Here is a 17,795-nt window from a genome sequence, read left to right on the forward strand (position 1 = left end):
ACTTTTATAGCATGGTGGGTGAGGCTTACTCTGTGGATATACAGGTGTTTGCTTCTAACTTTCACCATGGAAATAAAATCCATAATGAAATGAATAGATTCAAAATAACATGAATCCTTTAAAACCAAAATGATAGAAATAATTGTGTCAGGGGCATGCTTGCAAAAGCACCATTTTATGTATATACATGTCTTCTTTATATGTATATGTGTGTATATGCATAAATAACAGGGAAGAGACAAAGGCTAAGAAGATCAGAAAATCCAAAGACTGAGATGTTTCTCAAAATGTTAACTCACCCCCAAGCATACAAAATAGGGCAAGTCAGGCTGCCCTTCAATCTCTCTTTTTCATTCGATTAATTTTTAGGTCCGGAGAGGAGCGTTGATGTCACTGATGTCACCAAACAGAAAGACTGCAAGATGAAGCTTAAGGAATTTGTGGATTACTACTACAGTACAAACAGGAAAAGGGTCCTCAACGTGACCAACCTGGAGTTCTCGGACACGAGGTAAGAGCGCGGTGCCTGGGACGCGTGGCGAGCTTTGGCTGGGGGAGCTGGAACAGCCTCTGCCTTGGTTCCCTCTTTGGGAGGTGCTGCTTGGCCATGGGAGAGCTGCTTCTTGTTGCCCTGACTCTCCGCTGCATCGTCCGTCTGCAGCCAGCTCCGGCAGAGCACGGAAAGGCAAGTGCTGTCTGCTGTGTGAGGGGAGTGGTACCCAGTACCACGGAGTAAATGGGCCAGCGTTTGTCATGGTCATTCGCACCTACATGTCATCAGCTTTCTTGTGCCATCAGCAGTCGCCTATCAGAAGACAACATTTTGGCACCTTTCAAGAGTTTAACTCTAGCAATATAACTATAGTTAATTCATTGCAACTAAATACTAGTGATTTTTAACTAGAGGATAGCTTCCAGGAGTGAATTCTCTGCCCGGTCCTGGTAGTGAATGGTAACGTAGTGTGTTCCTGGTTTGAGCTTAGGTACGTCGATACAGCTTGACAGCTACTGGTAAGGCCAAAGAAAGGAGGGCAGACACGACCACAGAGGTTTGATAAAGCTGTATGCGGGCTCGTGGGAGAACATGGACATAAGGGGGTTTATTTTTTAATATTCTGTGTTATTTTTCTGGTGAGATGGGAATCCTGATGGATATAAGGCAATGACAGCCCTTCTTCCAGCTTGAAACATGGTGATCTCCTCGGAGCATTCTTTTGTAAAACATGACGTACAGCAGTGAACATCCTACTTGTATGGCATTGTTTTGAGTGCATCATATATTGCTTACTGAAATCTTCCGTTTAAAGTAGCAGAGAGTAAGTAAATAGATGAGGTGTGGCTGTAGGTATAGTGTAATATGTCACTGGATGTCCCTGAATGAGAGTAAATGTGCCAGGATTATAATTTTGTAACGCCGTACCATGCGCTACAGCTTTAGTTTCAGCGCTTTGGCGAGTTACCCTGTAATCTGCACGGCAGCAGTTCAGCACTAGAGTGACGCTGGCTTCTCGACGGAAAGTTGGGGGGTGACGGTACAGGTGAGCTCTGAATTTGAGGTCGAGGTGCTTTGGTGATGCAGTGAGCCAGAGGAAATGGTGCTGGCTGCGTGCACATGGCAGTCCTCAGTGACAGGAAGCCTACTGTTCTCCTCATGGTTTGTATTTTATGTTTTATATATAGGATGACTAGCTGATGGGAGTGCCCAAGAGTTCCAGTTATTGCTTTGTGCTTTATATAGCTGTATTCATCAGCTGAGCTGTGCTTTTATTCCAGAAGTAGGCAGATGCATCTATAATGTACTGAACTTGGTGCAACTGTGCAGATCATTTTTACAGTTCTTGTAGTCCTTCTGGGTAGGTAGTGCTTGTAGAAGGGAAGTGTCAGAGAAGGAAAAGATTCCTTTATGTACAAACGCTACACAGATGATGATAAAAATAAAAGTGGTTGTTTTGGGGAGCATTCCATTTTAGCAAGAAGGCTTAAAGTAGCCTTAAAAAAGAAGGCTGATGAGTAATTACAAGCTCATTTTTTTTAAAGCCATTACCTTTAGCCCTGTAGTTACTGTTGTAGTAGTGCACACCCATTTCTGCAGAAAGCATCTCTAGTAATTACAGGCTTCAAAGATTACCAGTATCTTCAGCTGAGATTTTTTTTTTAGCTTTCTGCCATTATCCCAGAATAACGGGAGGTCTTTTGTTCTGAAGGACTGCTGGAGCTGTCACTCAAATGCTGCTAATTTAGACATTAACTAGCAAATATTTTATTTCTTAACACTGACAGTGACACTTTAATTGAATGCACTGCTCCATCTTTCCCTGCTATTATAAATGGAGCTATTGTTATCGGTGTTTGACAGTGAGCATAAATGACACATGGGAGCATTTAATTTTAGTTTGAAGTGCAGATCCTCTTACTGACATGGTATTTTAGAGTGTCCAACAGTGAACCTCCACCCCCTGCAAATATTTGTCCACATTATGAACTATTTAAATATAAAATTTAGCACATTCTGGGATGCAACACACTGAAAATCTGTTTATCATACCACTGCATCATCTTAGCTGTGATTTATAGTATATATTATATGTTTACTATAAACATTATACAGAAAGTATATAATAAATATATACAGTATGAATATATGTCCAATGTAAATATATTCATTTATGTAAATGATATAAATTAATATTATGTATGTTGTATTTTAAATATATTCACATTAACACCCCAAATTAGACTTTTTCCTTCTTCTGAGCTTTTAATGTCATTTAGTCAGTCTAAATAAAAGGATCACTGTGATTTCCAGCGTCAGATCAAGACTGACTTAGTCTCTAACTATTAACATTATTGGTATTAGTTTTAATACTAAGCTTAACTTGCAAATGTTTAAGATTTGCCAGACCATTTGTGCAAGAGAGCACGCATTTCACTTTCTCTTGGGAAGGAGGCAGGAGAAGTGGCTGCGATAACAGCGCTGTTGATAACTGAGCCTACACAGCACGAGGCAGGAACTGGAAAAACACAAACAGCGTATACTTCATCATAAGTACCGCTACTGAAAGAACCCAGAGGATCATTGCTAAGTCTGCTAAGTCATCATGCTTGAAAAGCCTTAAATCTCGGTCTGTAACCAGTTTTCACCATTTTTCTGAGCGAAGAGCAGTTCCGCTGACATGTACGGAGCTGCTTCAGGTTGCCATGCAAGTATTGGAGTCACACTCTGCTTTTTGTTGTATCGGGGTCCTTCTGCTCTCTTTTTAAAAGATGCACGTTTGTTTTCGATTCTCTCCGTAAAGGATGTCCAGTTTTGTGGAGCCTCCAGATATAGTTAAGAAGTTGTCCTGGGTGGAAAACTATTGGCCTGACGATGCTCTTCTGGCTAAACCAAAAGTTACCAAGTACTGCCTGATCTGCGTCAAGGACAGCTACACAGATTTCCACATAGATTCGGGAGGAGCTTCTGCGTGGTACCACGTGCTGAAGGTGAGGGGTCATCTTTTTGCAGTGTATCTAGTAACGAACTGAATTTTACATGCAAAGACCATCCTAAAATCCTCTCAAAAATTCAGGGCTCAGGGTTTTTTCTCCCTATGGTCCTGTTGTATCCATAAGAAATAGGCAGAGCCTTAACTGCTGTGAGTGGGAACGCTCTCAGCAGTGCCAGGGTCTGCTGAGCGAGGAAGTCTCTGGAGTGTGGAAGTTGTCTGTGTGTTTTCACTGTATTTGAATTTTAATATTTGTTTAGTGCCTTCTGCACATACGTCACCTAAGACCTGAAAGATATTACATCCTACTTTTGCAGGATAATGGAGTCTGGCACTGCAAACTTTTTGCAACATCAGTCCCACAAATGTGAGCAAATGTGGTCAGCTAGTGATTTAATTATTTCAGCCATTCTGTACAAAGCTGACGAGTAAATTTTATTTCAAGAGTGTTAAAATATGTAATGCTATATATGTCTTTAGATAAATATCTGTGTGCGTGCTTGTGTGTGCGTGAATCTGTGCCAGTGCAACAGTGTTTGGTTTGGCTGCTTGTTGCTAATTTTATATTTTCTGATGCAGGGAGAAAAGATATTTTATCTCATCAAACCAGCCTCTGCAAATATTTCTCTTTATGAACGCTGGCAATCGGCAGCAAACCACAGTGAGATGTTTTTTGCAGACCAAGTCGATAAATGTTACAAATGCACAGTTAAACAAGGACAGACGCTCTTCATTCCATCAGGTGAGCAGGCTGTTGCAGGTGAGGTTTCCTGCTCGTTTTAGAGCTGCTGAAATAGCACGTCCAAAACGCTCAAGGGCTGTGATTCGACCACTTTCTCTGACAAAGTATGAAGCCTGATTCTCAGTAGAAGTGTAATTTCATATGCTTACCAAAAAAAAAAAAAAATCAATCAAAACTTTTACTGCTTTCTATCAATATTTCAGCACCCTTTTAAAAGTACAACTAGTAGGTAAAGCGTTCCACCCTTGGTCTAGCTGGTTTGCAGTAACTCAAGAGTTCTCTCACCCATGACATAGGTGCTTTTTGCCATCTAACAGAGAATTCACGTTGGGTTACTTGCTGACCATGATTTCCACAAAACCTGTTCACGGCCATTGATTCCCCGTGACACTGAGGAACTATAGGTGCCCGCGTGAGCGTGAGCATGCATTTATGGTTTCACATGAGGCTGAAGGCCAGGGTGTCACAGATTTTTATGGATTACTTGGTAGACTCAGGCTTTCATTGCAGGTTAGGGATGGTGGATTTTGTTTTTCTTGATTCCTGGGAGGATCTTCATAAGGATAGGGAGTTGCTCAGCAGATAGTGCAGAATTTTAAGTGAACGCAGCTCTATTCCTGCCCCGTCCATCCCCTTCCTCTCACCGTGAACAATTATTTCCTCATTTGCATTGCTGTTTCCAGCACTCCCTGTTACCTGTTGAAACTGTAATCTCTTTGGGATGTGGATTTTCTCTGCCTCTATGCGCCTTTAAACGATGCCCTGCCCACTCGATCCATGATCTGAGTTGAGGCTGCAGTGTGAGTAGGGAACGCACTGGTACTTGCGTTTCGGAGGCAGCATCCAGTAGTGCCATTTTTCTGTGTGTCAGTAACATTCTTTGCACAGAATGTTTACACTCTTGAATTTTACTTTGACTGCTGAAAGTGGAAAGTAGGTATTTCTCTCATGACCATATGTGGCGCAGATGGTGGAATAAACACAGAGCAATTTATAGAGATTCACTAATTTAAGTAGGTTTTTGTATGAAAATAAGTGTTTGGAAAACACCTGTTCCTGGCACTCCAATAAAGTCCCTGTCAGGAGCTGTCACAGATTTTTATGGTGATGTGAAAGCAGTTACCGTTATGTAGCTGCTGCTGCTTTTCACAGTAACAAGAAAGTACTGTCAGTGTGAGCGGTCTGTCCCCTTTCGCTGTCTGCCACCATCGAAGGTAATCCTGGGACTGGGAGTAAGAGGTGCGTAGCATCGTCCTGGGCTGAGCCTTTGTCATGCAAAACAGGGGGCCAGGTGCAACTTTGTTCAAAGCGTATTTGTGTTGTGAATAAAGGCTTTGTTACTGTGATTCCAGTTTTTATCCTTGGGATTCTTCTCTTTCTCTTTTAGGTTGGATTTATGCAACTCTAACACCTGTAGACTGCCTGGCCTTTGCAGGACATTTTCTACACAGTCTAAGTGTTGAAATGCAGATGAGGTAATCTATCTTTGAAATCTAGATTTAGATAGAGGCTCAGTTGTTAATAAGTTGGCCATCCTCTCTCCTGTTAATTAGCCTAGATTTGCAGTAATGTTGATGCAGCTCTATTGGGCAATTTTGGAAAGCGCAGCCACATTTGTCCCCTTCAACCGTGTCCTCCCATGCTGAGTAATTCCAAGCTGCCGTTACACCTATTGCATAGCGCGTGGAAGGATATGTGAGGTGCTTGGATTGATGTGGCCAAGTCCTGAAGGAAGAACTGTTAAAACCCGTCAGGAGTTTTACCCATGAGCATGCCATTCACCTTCTGGACAAGCCCCCACCTGCTCAGCTGGGTTCTTTGCCCAGTGTAAGACAATCTAAGTGGGTCTTTACTGATGCTGGACAAATAAAGCAATAAAACTATCTTACATCTGTAGCACACAGTTTCTTACCAGTGTTATTTTTATGGTTTGCTTTTGGTCTGATGCCAGAATACGTGGTAGCAGCACAAAGAAATGAAGTGCTGCAAAACGAATCTCAGGCATTTACGAGCAGTGCTTGTCGCTGTGCGACATACTCGTGACATGCTATGCTTTAAGTTCACGTGGCTTTGTATTGCAGGGCATATGAAGTAGAAAGACGGTTGAAAATTGTCAGTCTGACCCAGTTTCCGAACTTTGAAACTGCATGTTGGTATATGGGAAAGCACCTACTAGAGACTTTCAAAGGTAAAACTGCATTTCTTCGTCTGTCTTAGTTGGTTAGCTTTGGGGGCCTGAAAATACTCTTAATTTCTGCTCATGTGTCACGTAGAAGATAGACAGGTGGCCAAAATCAGCCTTGTTAGTATTTCAAAACTACTTTTAACATACCAGCAGAACACGCTGGTCTGGTCCAGCTCTCCCCTTAATATCCTGCCATCTCGCTCTAGGAAGGACCTTAACTGTCCCTCTTCCCTGTGCCTCGGGGACGTTTCATCTTCTTTGTAAAACATTCAGGTTGCCTCAGAGGCAAATATATAATGTTGTAACATTTCTTTGTAGTTGCCTGTCAAGTCTGGATTCATCCCCTGTTTTGAGCTATGTGCTCTGTCAGCCCAAGGCATAGAGTAGCACTTCTTCTCCCATCATTCTGCTGATCCTGCCCGAAGTACGTGGGCAGTTCACATATACACGAGGCCACAGGAACATCAGAGATGTGGCCAGCAGGAGCACTGAGAATTAAAGCAAAGTTTTCTGTGAAATTCAAAATCTCAGCCCCAATCAGATTCCTTCAGAGTCAATCCAAACATCCATGCGTGTATGTTCTTTACACATTCGGTCTCACTTTGCTCTTTGCCTCTATTTCTCTTATTACAGAACGTGTCTAGAGACACCCACCAGATCCTTTCATAATGAGAAAAATGTGTCCAATTAATAAGCAAGGTGAGGGGTCCCTCTGAGTGTCACCTGGAAGGGGGCCCCCTGTGACCAACTCTGAACAGAAACTGGAATGAGGGGAAGATTTTAGGCAAGCTTGTATGCATACAGAAGTGAAATGCTTTGCCCAATATAACCTTTGTTTCCACATATCGGTACTTGCTTTTTCAGACAGAATAAAAGACCTGCTGACGGTACCTTTTTATTCCCACAGCCTGGGATGCATGAACGTGGAAGCTAGCTTGAGTGTGGGACCAAGAAAGGAGCTGGAAGGATGGCCAGTGTAGACATAACTTAGAGGAGCACAGTGTAGGAAGGCTGAGGTGGATTTATGACACAGTAAATATACTCCTTCTTACCATCAAGTTATAATAGGGATTCATTTGTGGTGACCAACTTCCAAAGAGTTAGCTGTCACAGTTAAACATTTTCAAATTAAAGACTTTATGTAAAACAACTTCAGCTAGCAGTGTTTGAATGGCATTGTCTTTTTCCTCTACTTAGGTTTGCATAAAGCTGGGCAACAACCTCCTGCTCATTTACTCCAAGGAGCAAAAATTCTCAACGGTGCTTTCAGGTCATGGACTAAAAAACAGGTAGGAGAAGCAGCCTGTTTTAATATTGGATGTTTCTCAGGTTTGTCAGTCACTGGAACAGAGAGTAAATGTTAGAACAAATAGTATCTCCATAGCAAACCAGCTAATTCTAAAATCCCAAAGAGGAGGGACTGGGAGAACAGGGAAGGAGGGCGATAGCCAGGGTTTCAAGGTGCCACACGAGGAGTCAGCAGGAAGAAAGGTTCCACCAGAGTTTTAAACCAGTCAGTTCTGCACACAGCCAAAAGGATACTGAACGGACGTTCTCCCTGACTCTGAGCATTTTCATCTGCCAAAGCAATTAAGCAGAGGTTGTGTACACAAGCGAAGCCTAGAACAACGCCTGTATTTTTGTGTGCACAAGGTGCCCAGTTCCTGCAAATCAACACATTAATTGAGCCAGGAAATACATATTGGTTGGAGAGAAGGCTTAAAGGGATTTGCAGCCTGAATTTCCTGCTCCAGTCATTTCAGAACCGTTATTCTTGTGTGTGTTGCTCCTAAAGTTTCGGGGAATTAGCTGCATGCAGGAGACAGGCCATTCGATCGTAAAACGTGAACAGGGGAACTAGCAGCTTTAGGATTTTCAGACGTTTTAAGGAGGGATGAGCAGCTGAGTGCAGAATGTTGCCCGCACAGTTAGGTCAGTTAGGTGGCTGTGCCAGATTCCCGTGTCGTCAGGGACCTGGCTGCTCCCCTCTGCAAAAAGCCAGCGCTGGAGCCCACATTCAGAATTGCTCCCTGGTTTCCTGTAGAAGGACTGACTGGGGTGCAAGCTGTCTTCTCTGTGTCACCCTCTTTATTTTTCCACTTGCCATGCAGATGAGAAGTAGTGAGTCAAAGGAAGTGAGGCTGTGTTGGCATTTAGGTGAAGTTGAACTCTGAATATTATAACATGACATCTGAATGCAAATGTTGTTCGTCCGGTCAGGGAGCTCCCAAACCACTCTGCTGACAAGGTATATGCCTGGTATACTCATCGAAGACACCAGCCTAAGGCTTGTAGATGTAGAAAAGGAATTTCTCACAGAATTTCATATAAAGGGGTGAGCAAAGTGATGTTACAGTTGTGAAATTGCCATAATATCTGGAGAAGACTATTGACTTTGTTGTTCTCGCAGGACAACTATTTACAATAGCACTCAGAAGGGGAAAATATATTTTTTTCCTTATTTGGACTACTGATGCAGTCAGTATTGATTTCAGTACATAGGAAAAATATTGATGTGTCACTTAATGAGAATTTTTTTATATTTTTGCAAAAAAACCATGCACAGAAACAGCCATCTGGCTTTCTTCTGTTTTAGGCTTTAGCAGAGCATGAAGATGAACTACCAGAAAACTTCAAACCAGCACAACTTATCAAGGACCTTGCCAAAGAAATAAGATTAAGTGAGGTTTGTGCTCTTTTCATGATATTAACTATATTGTGGGTCTTTTAGTAATCTAGGCTATAAAATGTATGACTCGACACAAATGAATCATTTTTTCCCACTCTTCATTAAAAGACTTCAAGTGAGGTTACGCAGTGTGTCTGCCTGTCCTACATCCTTCCTCCTCCACCTTCTCCTGACTGGATTGGCCACACTCCCCTCTCCAGCCTTATCTTCTCTTTCGCTTTAGCTACTCCATACCCAAACACATGACAGAACCCAAAGAACGCTGTTGCCATCGCCGTGATCATGTTCCCTATGGAGTATCTCCTACTCCTTAGGTCCATCGATCTTGTCTATGACATTGGCTGAGCTTGGGACTATTATTCTGTACGTTGTCCCAGTAGGAAGCCTTGTTCTTGGCAGGCTTCTAGGCAGAGTTACTGTAGCAAACACGATAATAATTATACTCCCTTCCAAAAAAAAACCACAAACCCAACCCACAAAAAGGAGGTTGCATGGAGGTATCATCCATTAAGTCTGGTATCACTGGCACTTAGTGGAGATGCGTGCCAGTCAAGGTGACAACAGCTGGTTCAGCTGTTTTGAGAAGACATTGTGTTACATTCCATCCCTTTTCCAACTGTATCCGAAGATATCAAAATGGAAGTCTATCTTGTCCTTTTATCCTCTTTGATGTAGTATGTAAGTTTTCAGATTGTCAGGATGGCAAATTAAGCAGAAAATAATTTCTTTTTAATTAGTCAGACAACGTTAATTTTAATTGGGCAGCTATTTTACTGCTTATTTTTCCTGAGGGTATGAAACAATGATTCTGCTACGTTTATCACATCTGAATTAAATGGAAATGGTTTATGCTCAAGTTGATTAGCATTTTAAACAAAAGACCATTCATTTTGTACATGTGTTTGTACGGGCCGTCTGTTTAATGGTCCTACCTGATGGTATAACGTGGTGAGAGTTACATTCCTTACAAAGCTGCTGGAGTTTCTCCAGGCCAAACTTGTGCTTGAGCAAGGTAGGGGCAGAATTAGTGGTGAGCAGAGCGTTGCTGTGGGATGTGCTGTGGCCTTCATTCCCTGGCCAGCCAGACCTGTGGTTGCAGTCACCCCTTTATTGAAGGGAGGATCTTGGGGGGTTGGTTTCCCCGAGGAAGGGAGGGTGCAGGGGAACACCTAGCATGAGACAGGTGGGTCTGAATGCCTTCCCGTTTTGTGCTAAACTACAGAACGCTTCGAAAGCCAGCAAAGCAGACACGAGTGCCAACACAAACGCCGAGGAGATCTGTCCTGTGGAGAAGGAGGAGGCACCATCGCCCGTCCAAGTGACGCCTCCGCCCCCACCTGTTGAAAAACTCCCTAAAAAAAAGACTCCCAAAACTGTGAAAACCCCCAAACAACTCAAGCCATCCAAACCCCCCAAACCTCCCAAGCCACCCAAACCTCCCAAGCCTCCCAAAACACCAAAAGTTAAGGGAGAAGGTAAAAAGAAAGGAAAGAAGGCAAAAGAGAGTCCACCCCCAGCCATCCCGAATCTCGACTTGCTGGAGGCACACACAAAGGAGGCTTTGACAAAGATCGAGACGCCAAAGAAGGGGAAGGTGGGTCATGTTTTAACCTCTCCCTGTTCTCTTGCCATAAGAGGGTTAAAATCACTCCCTAGGTCTCATGATAAAATAATTTAAGCAGCAGTGTAAAACTCTGTCTCCACTGAAGTAGAACAGTTTTGTAAGTGCTAGTTTATCGCCCTTTTTTTAACCTGTTTGATTTGATTTGACTGTTTGCTTGGTTATTCATTTGATGTGGAGCCTCCAAGAAACCTATTGATTCGAGCTGAGTCTGGCAAGCTACTGCCAGTTCCCTGCCCAAACTGAGGTGAGATGAAAATCAAAAGGCATTTTTAATGGCGCTTTTTTTTGTGTCCCTTGAACTATTGTATTATTTCAAGTGTTACTAGCACTCTTGTGTGCATTTCCATAATCAGTTGTCAAAGATGAAGGAACTCATTTCTAAAGCATCTTACTTGCATGAGATTTTGCTCTAGAGTGAGTGAATGAAGACAAAACAATAGTTTGCTTCCATTTTTGCTCATGTAGGACAAGTTTCATTTTGATGTCCTGTAATTCGACGTGATTTTTTGCTGCTGACTACAGTAAGGGCCAGGATTTCATTGAGGCACTGACCGAGTAATGTATTGTACACTGTTTTTTAAGAAGTATGCATAAGTCTTTTCTAAAATGCTTCTGAATTTCCTAGTACTTTGTGTGCAGTTTGCAAAACCTTTTCCACGGAGCAGGAAAAGGAGAGATTAGTATGTTCTTACAGTAATCTTGTATGTTGGCATATCAAGGAGAAATGCAACTAGTCTTCTGCATTCTCTGAAGCAGCAATATATGATTGAGTCTCATATTTGGGTTCAAAAAGAATGAATCGGAAGAGGAGTTTTCAAAAATATATCATGTTATGTTCCAGATAAAAAATATGTTTCTGTAACATGCCAGCACTCCATCCTCATTAAGAGTACATGCTGACTTTTTCTCCAGGCTGCAAAGAATGTTTTAAGTGTTCCCAATAAGGAAACTGCTAGTAAGCAGAATGAGGTGGAGAAATTTGAAGTTCGAGAGCAAAATAAAAGCAAAACAGAAGCCAAATGGAAATATAAGGTAATGTCTCCTGTTAAATTCTGCCACATAGTATTAAGTCAAGGGTGGAGAAATGTTCCTAGGTTTACCTAAGCAGAGAGTACAAGGCACCAATTTTCAGTTCCCAAAGAGAAACATTTGAGCAGAAAAAAATCAGGTAATCACTGATAAAGAAGGGGGCAAATTCTTCAAAAGCAGAGGCCACATTGTCCATCGGCACCCTTGTTGAAGCCAATGGAACACTGTTAACAGTGAGATTTTTCAGTGCTGATCTCTTTTGTGATTCTTTAACACAGTCATACTACTTTAAGTCTGGAGTAGTTCCAGAGAAATCAATAACTAACGATGGCATAAAAGTAGAGTTAATGAAATCTGAATTATGCCACATGAATTAAAAGCTTGCCTTCCTGGAGGGCTAATGTAGGGTGAGTAAAATACATTCATAGGATGATACATTTCTTTTCCAGGTACCATTTAAAACAAGGTGACACTAGGCTTTCTCACAGAAATAGCTGTCTGAATTTTGCCCGCTTCGTGAACTTCTAATGACAAAGGTGCAAACAAATTCCCCAAAACAAAACATAAGTTCATGCATTTTCACGTGGGCAAACTACTAAGAATCACGAATCATTAACATCAGAGACATCTAAATTTTTTTTTTGTTAAAAAAAGTCACAGTTCATGTGATTAGATCAATATGTACCAATTAATTCTGCAGCCTGTACAGCTTAGGAAAGTATTAAGGCGATACTTAAAAAGTAATCAGAGGTTTCCTTTGCACTGAATGACTTTGATATTATTAAATTCATAATTCAAGCTTAATTTCAATTTCATTTCAAGTCATAATTTCAAGGTGTGAAAGAAGCAAGTGGAGCCTGGGAATAAAATGCAGTCGTATCTGTGAGGTTACAGGCACTGTGCTAGATTCTGTCCTTAGCCACGCAGGCGCGATGCTGATGAGCTCGGCCTGTGCCCCGATTCACCAAGTGCGTGGTTTGTATTTTCCATCAGTCTGCACCAGTTTAAGAGAACAATATTTAAATTAGGCATCGTGTTTGTGGCAGGCGTTGCTTAAACTGGTGCTGAAGTGCTTCTTGAATGGGGAAAAGTCCCTGAACTAAAACCCATGCAGTCTAAGGACGAGTATAATCCGTCATTACTTACTACATTTGGGGAAACATATTTTTCTCTGCATATAGATCAATGGATTCCCTGAGGTTACGTACGAATCTGAAATACCAACTCATTCAACTGATTTTGTTGTTTTGGTTTGGGTCTTTTGCCTTTCAGAACAGTAAACCCGATTCACTTTTAAAAATGGAAGAGGAACACAAATCGGAAAAGACGCCTTTATCAGGAAATAAGGACAACAAATTTACATTCTCTTTCTCTAATAAGAAGTTGCTTGCGTAAGTCAAAAATATGACAATACATCTCAATTTAAAAAATTGGTTAAAAAGAGTTTAAAGTCCTGTCATTATTTATGGGGTTTTTTTACAGAAAGGTGAAAATCCGTCTCTTGGGTCAATGTAGAAAACACACTTAGGCAAAAAATTCTCTCTAGAACTTGATTTTACCCAGAACCCAGCATAGCTGGCCATAACAGCAGCAACCTGTCTTTGAGGATGGTAGCGTGCTTGAGAGCAGTGTCTTCAGCGTTCAGGCAGTATCTCATGTTTTGGCACTTCAGGTTCTTACTAGTTGAGTTATATTAAGTAGGTTTTGTGCAGATCCTACTCAGAGTACGTTTTTAAGAAACTGTTAAATGAACTCTGCATAGCAAACTTCCATGCTGTGTGTGGATTATGCATATCACGATATACCTTGAGATAGCTTTAAATAATACAGTGCTTACTTGTTCACATCGTATCTTGAGATATAAATTGTAGGTACAGAAATGTGTTTATAAAATTATTTGAATTGCTGTGGCACCTCTGAAAGTATTCAAGTTGACTGAGATTTCTACGTAAAGATACTCATTGTCTTCCCCTATGCCAATCTGCAAAATGTTTACCAATCAGAGTACTGTTACTGATTTGTAATCTTTTTTTTTTTTTTTTTTTTTTTTTTAGTTCAAAGGGAGTCAAAACCCAGCTGAATACCAGTGTGTTTGGGTCACTGCAGAATTTTAAAGAAGATAAAGCAAAACCTGTACGAGATGAATATGAATACGTGTCAGATGATGGTGAACTAAAAATTGATGAGTTTCCAATTAGAAGGAAGAAAAACACTACAAAAAGAGAACTGCCCTGTAAGAATATTTCCTGTTTTGTCTGTATCTGCACAACAAAGTCTTGTGTGCTGATTGTCCAAAATTAGTCTTTAAGATTGATGTGGTTTATAATAAAGCAAGCCATGTCTTAACTGTCAGTCAAATATAAATGGATCTGAATTGCTTTAGAAGTTATGGCTTAGGAGTGCTAGCTTTTGAAGGGAAAAGAACTTTCATGACTTTGTTTTTCTTTTTTTTTTTTTTAATTCAGTTTTATCAGATAAAAAAGACACTCTGCAGCACCCTCCTGTTAAGAAGCCAAAGGTGGAGTCGGTATCATACAAGGTATGTTTATTATTGTACCTATCACACGCAAACACCCGCTGTATGTCTCTAACAGTATGTGTGACGACAGCAGCAAAGCCTTCTTACAGGCACTTTTCACATCCTCTCCTTCCTTCTGCACTCCCAGTCTGCCCAGAACAGGTAGCATTCAGGCATTGCGGGCGTGAAGCATAATTTGGTGCTGTGGCTCAAACGGCTTCTACGTGATCGGGCCTGATGGGGACTGTGACAGCTGTACAAGAACAGGAGCAAGCTGTGAGAAGGAATAGGAAGGGTCAGGAGGAGTTTTCTGTCGTACCTGGCTTGATGTCACGTTGCCGCAGGCACAGGGGTCTGTCCCAAGCTGTGCTCCCAGCCTGTTTGCCCCCCACTTCCATGTGCTTTGAACACTGGCTGTCAAATTGCATAGAATCATGGAATCCTAGAATGGTTTGGGTTGGAAGGGACCTTAAAGCCCATCTAGTTTCACCCCCTGCCATGGGCAGGGACACCCTCCACCAGCCCAGGTTGCCCAAAGCCCCATCCAACCTGGCCTTGAACACTGCCAGGGAGCCAGGGGCAGCCACAGCTTCTCTGGGCAACCTGTGCCAGGGCCTCAGCACCCTCACAGGGGAGAATTTCTGCCTCAGATCCCATCTCCATCTCCCCTCCTGCAGCTTCAGGCCATTCCCCTTGGCCTGTCACTCCCTGCCCTTGTCACCAGCCCCTCTCCAGCTTTCCTGGAGTCCCTTCAGGGACTGGAAGGGGCTCTAAGGTCTCCCTGGAGCCTTCTCCAGGCTGAACAACCCCAACTCTCTCAGCCTGTCTCCATAGCAGAGGTGCTCCAGCCCTCGCATCATCTCCATGGCCTCCTCTGGACTTGCTCCAGCAGCTCCGTGTCCTTCTTGTCCTGGGGATCCCCGAGCTGGACACAGCACTGCAGGGGGGTCTCACCAGAGTGGAATAGAGGGGCAGGATCCCCTCCCTCGACCTGCTGGTCACGCTGCTGGACACACAGCCCAGGACACGGTTGCCGGCTCATGTTGAGCTTCTCAGCAATCAACACCCCCAAGTCCTTCTCCTCATGGATTGAACATTTTCCATGTTCACATCTGACAGATGAAACTCGGAGTAATGCTAATACAATAGAACTCACGTCATTTGGCATTTCACATTACTAGAAGCCCTTAGTACCTCTTATGTAGCAACTAAAGGTTTGTTTGCTATCACTTGGCAGGGTCTCCCTCTGCCCATTGTGGACTTCCAGCTAGAATGCCCTTGACTCAGCGTGATACTGTAGCGTGTCCCTGACCTGGGGCAGTGCCCGTGTGCCGGTTGATAGCTAACCTTCAGAGAGCTGAACAGCACAGGCAGAAGTTTGCTCTGTGTTAGCATTGAAGGTCACTGGAAAAAAATGACATTAAATGATGTTAAAATTAAATGTTTTGCTGAACTGTGGTTAATACAAATTCATATTGTAATATCTGAATTAGAAAAAGCAGAAGAGCTTGTTAACACAGAACTGTAGGTGACTGAAATGTTTGGCTCTAAGAACTAAGGGATCTTTTTCATCCTGGTTTGGCTCGGGGATATTCAGGAGCAAGTGCAGAGCTCCTTGCCTCAGGCGGTAGCTGACGTCTGGAGAGCAGTGCCCAGGGAAGAGGGGAAACAGGCTGGTATCTCGCTGTGCAGGAGCGTAGGGAGGCCGGTTCCTGGGGAGAGCAGTATTTGGCAATCTAAGCAGTAAGGGCTGGGACTTCAGAGGCTTGAAAGCAGGGTAGGAGAGGGGAGAAGAGTCAGCTTATTGTACTCTACACCACAGTGTGTAGAGATACCAGCCCCGGAAAGATCGTTAGATGCAGGTAGCTTCCTTCAGCAGCCTCGGATGCTACTGTTCATACACGTCTATCCCGTTCCTCTGTCTCTTGCGGCTGGGATGGCAGAAGTGGGTCTGTCGCTGTGTCAGAACTGGCCGTGTTAAGGGCCTTAAAAGCTACAGACCTGCGCCCTGATGCGTGTCTGGGCTGACAGAGCCATGGCCACACGTACGCTTCTTTTGCTAAATGGGTCAAGGTCTCGAGAGCAGGAGCAGGGGCTGAGACGGCAACACAGCACCTGGAAGCACCGCTGTTCTAGTGGTTTCATCCCTTGCGCAGGATCAGATCTCAAAGCTGGTTCTTCAGGCTCGGAAGGGGAAAGAAAAACCCACCATGCCTACAGGCTGCAGGGAAACAGACTTTTACTGTGTACCTGGGTTTGGGTTGGGTTTCTTGTTTAAGGAAAGCAAATTACAAATGCTAGCTTTGTGTCTTTGGAGGAGCAGCAGGCTGCAAAAAAATCACTGCGTTGTTCTTGTTGACTAACTTAGTGAGTTTCTGGGGTTTTTGAGCCATTTCCTTGTTTTGCAGAGTGATGACTCGTCAGATGAAGATTTGCTTCACATTGACACAGAGGCAAAGCCAGGGCGCAATTCCAAAGTAAAGAAAGAGAGCGGAAGTTCAGCAGGAATTCTTGATCTTTTGCAGGCAAGCAAGGAAGTCGGGGGTTTAGAGTATAACACCAACAGGTATGCACCAAGGGGTGTTTTTTCCTCTTACCCATAAACAAAAATTGCTCTTCTGTCGTTGTGTGAGTGAGAGAGAGAATGAATTTTGCAGCTCAGTAACTGCTTTTTCTCCAGTAAGCAAATTCTTCCTTTATCCTGTGATCTGGAGGGAGAGGTTGGAAAGTGTGTGGGAAAGATTTTGGTAGTATAATTTAAACAAATAGAGGCATTTCACATCTGTAAATGCTGAATATCCTTTTTAGCAATAATACTATAATAGGTGAATCATTCAAAAGGGAGAGCTCAGTGAATGCAGCTTGAGGGCATGAATAATGTTTTTTAATGTAGTAATAATATAATAATCTAAATGACCAGCATTCGTTTCATAAAGCATTGTTGTAAGGTGCGGCACAGTTCCCCAAATATTGAGTGTTTGAAAGAAGAAAATAGGAAACTGTCTACTTTCCTGCCATCATTCTTCTCCCCGCCAAAATGCATGGCTTGGAAGAAATAAAACTCTTTCAGGGGTATTTCTATACCTAAAATGGAAGTGCTTGCCTGGGCTTGTGTTCCATATGGGACCACTATAGGTGGGCACTGAAGTCGACACTGGATGTTATGGAATATGGTTAATAAGGTACAGCACTAGATCTTTTGGTAATCCAAACAATGAGCAGTGAAAAGGAATGCAAAATTGGGAAATGTGGTTCCCAGGCTCAAACTCCTTGTCTGGAACAAGGGTTTTGTTTGGGCCCATCTCACAGTGAGCGTATGGATTCACTACCTCCACTCTGTACAGGCCAAGTCTGAGCTTAAACTACTGATAGAGCAATTAGGCAACAGAAGTATGCGCGTCGTTCGGAGAGAAGCTAGTAGGACTCTTCACCTATGGAAATGTCTTGCTTAACTCAAGCCTTAGGAACCAATCCCCGGGAAGGGGTTTCGGGAACATCAACTGAGTTTCTGGCTTCCGTGCGC

General features: G+C 42.8%; 1 protein-coding gene across 2 annotated transcripts in view; it reads left to right on the forward strand.

Annotated features, from left to right (window-relative positions):
* PHF2 (PHD finger protein 2) overlaps positions 1-17,795 on the forward strand; it is an 85,832-nt gene that overhangs the window by 53,863 nt on the left and 14,174 nt on the right. For both annotated transcript variants that reach the window (XM_075762649.1, XM_075762651.1), the window contains 13 exons: positions 370-511; positions 3,297-3,483; positions 4,065-4,227; positions 5,615-5,702; positions 6,309-6,415; positions 7,610-7,701; positions 9,009-9,098; positions 10,324-10,695; positions 11,638-11,757; positions 13,027-13,145; positions 13,809-13,987; positions 14,220-14,293; positions 16,681-16,838. In XM_075762649.1, the coding sequence (XP_075618764.1) occupies positions 370-511; positions 3,297-3,483; positions 4,065-4,227; positions 5,615-5,702; positions 6,309-6,415; positions 7,610-7,701; positions 9,009-9,098; positions 10,324-10,695; positions 11,638-11,757; positions 13,027-13,145; positions 13,809-13,987; positions 14,220-14,293; positions 16,681-16,838 (1,891 nt within the window). The remainder of the gene's footprint in view (positions 1-369; positions 512-3,296; positions 3,484-4,064; positions 4,228-5,614; positions 5,703-6,308; positions 6,416-7,609; positions 7,702-9,008; positions 9,099-10,323; positions 10,696-11,637; positions 11,758-13,026; positions 13,146-13,808; positions 13,988-14,219; positions 14,294-16,680; positions 16,839-17,795) is intronic.

The sequence above is a fragment of the Balearica regulorum genome, chromosome 10, assembly GCF_011004875.1.
Source record: "Balearica regulorum gibbericeps isolate bBalReg1 chromosome 10, bBalReg1.pri, whole genome shotgun sequence".
Lineage (NCBI taxonomy): Eukaryota > Metazoa > Chordata > Aves > Gruiformes > Gruidae > Balearica > Balearica regulorum.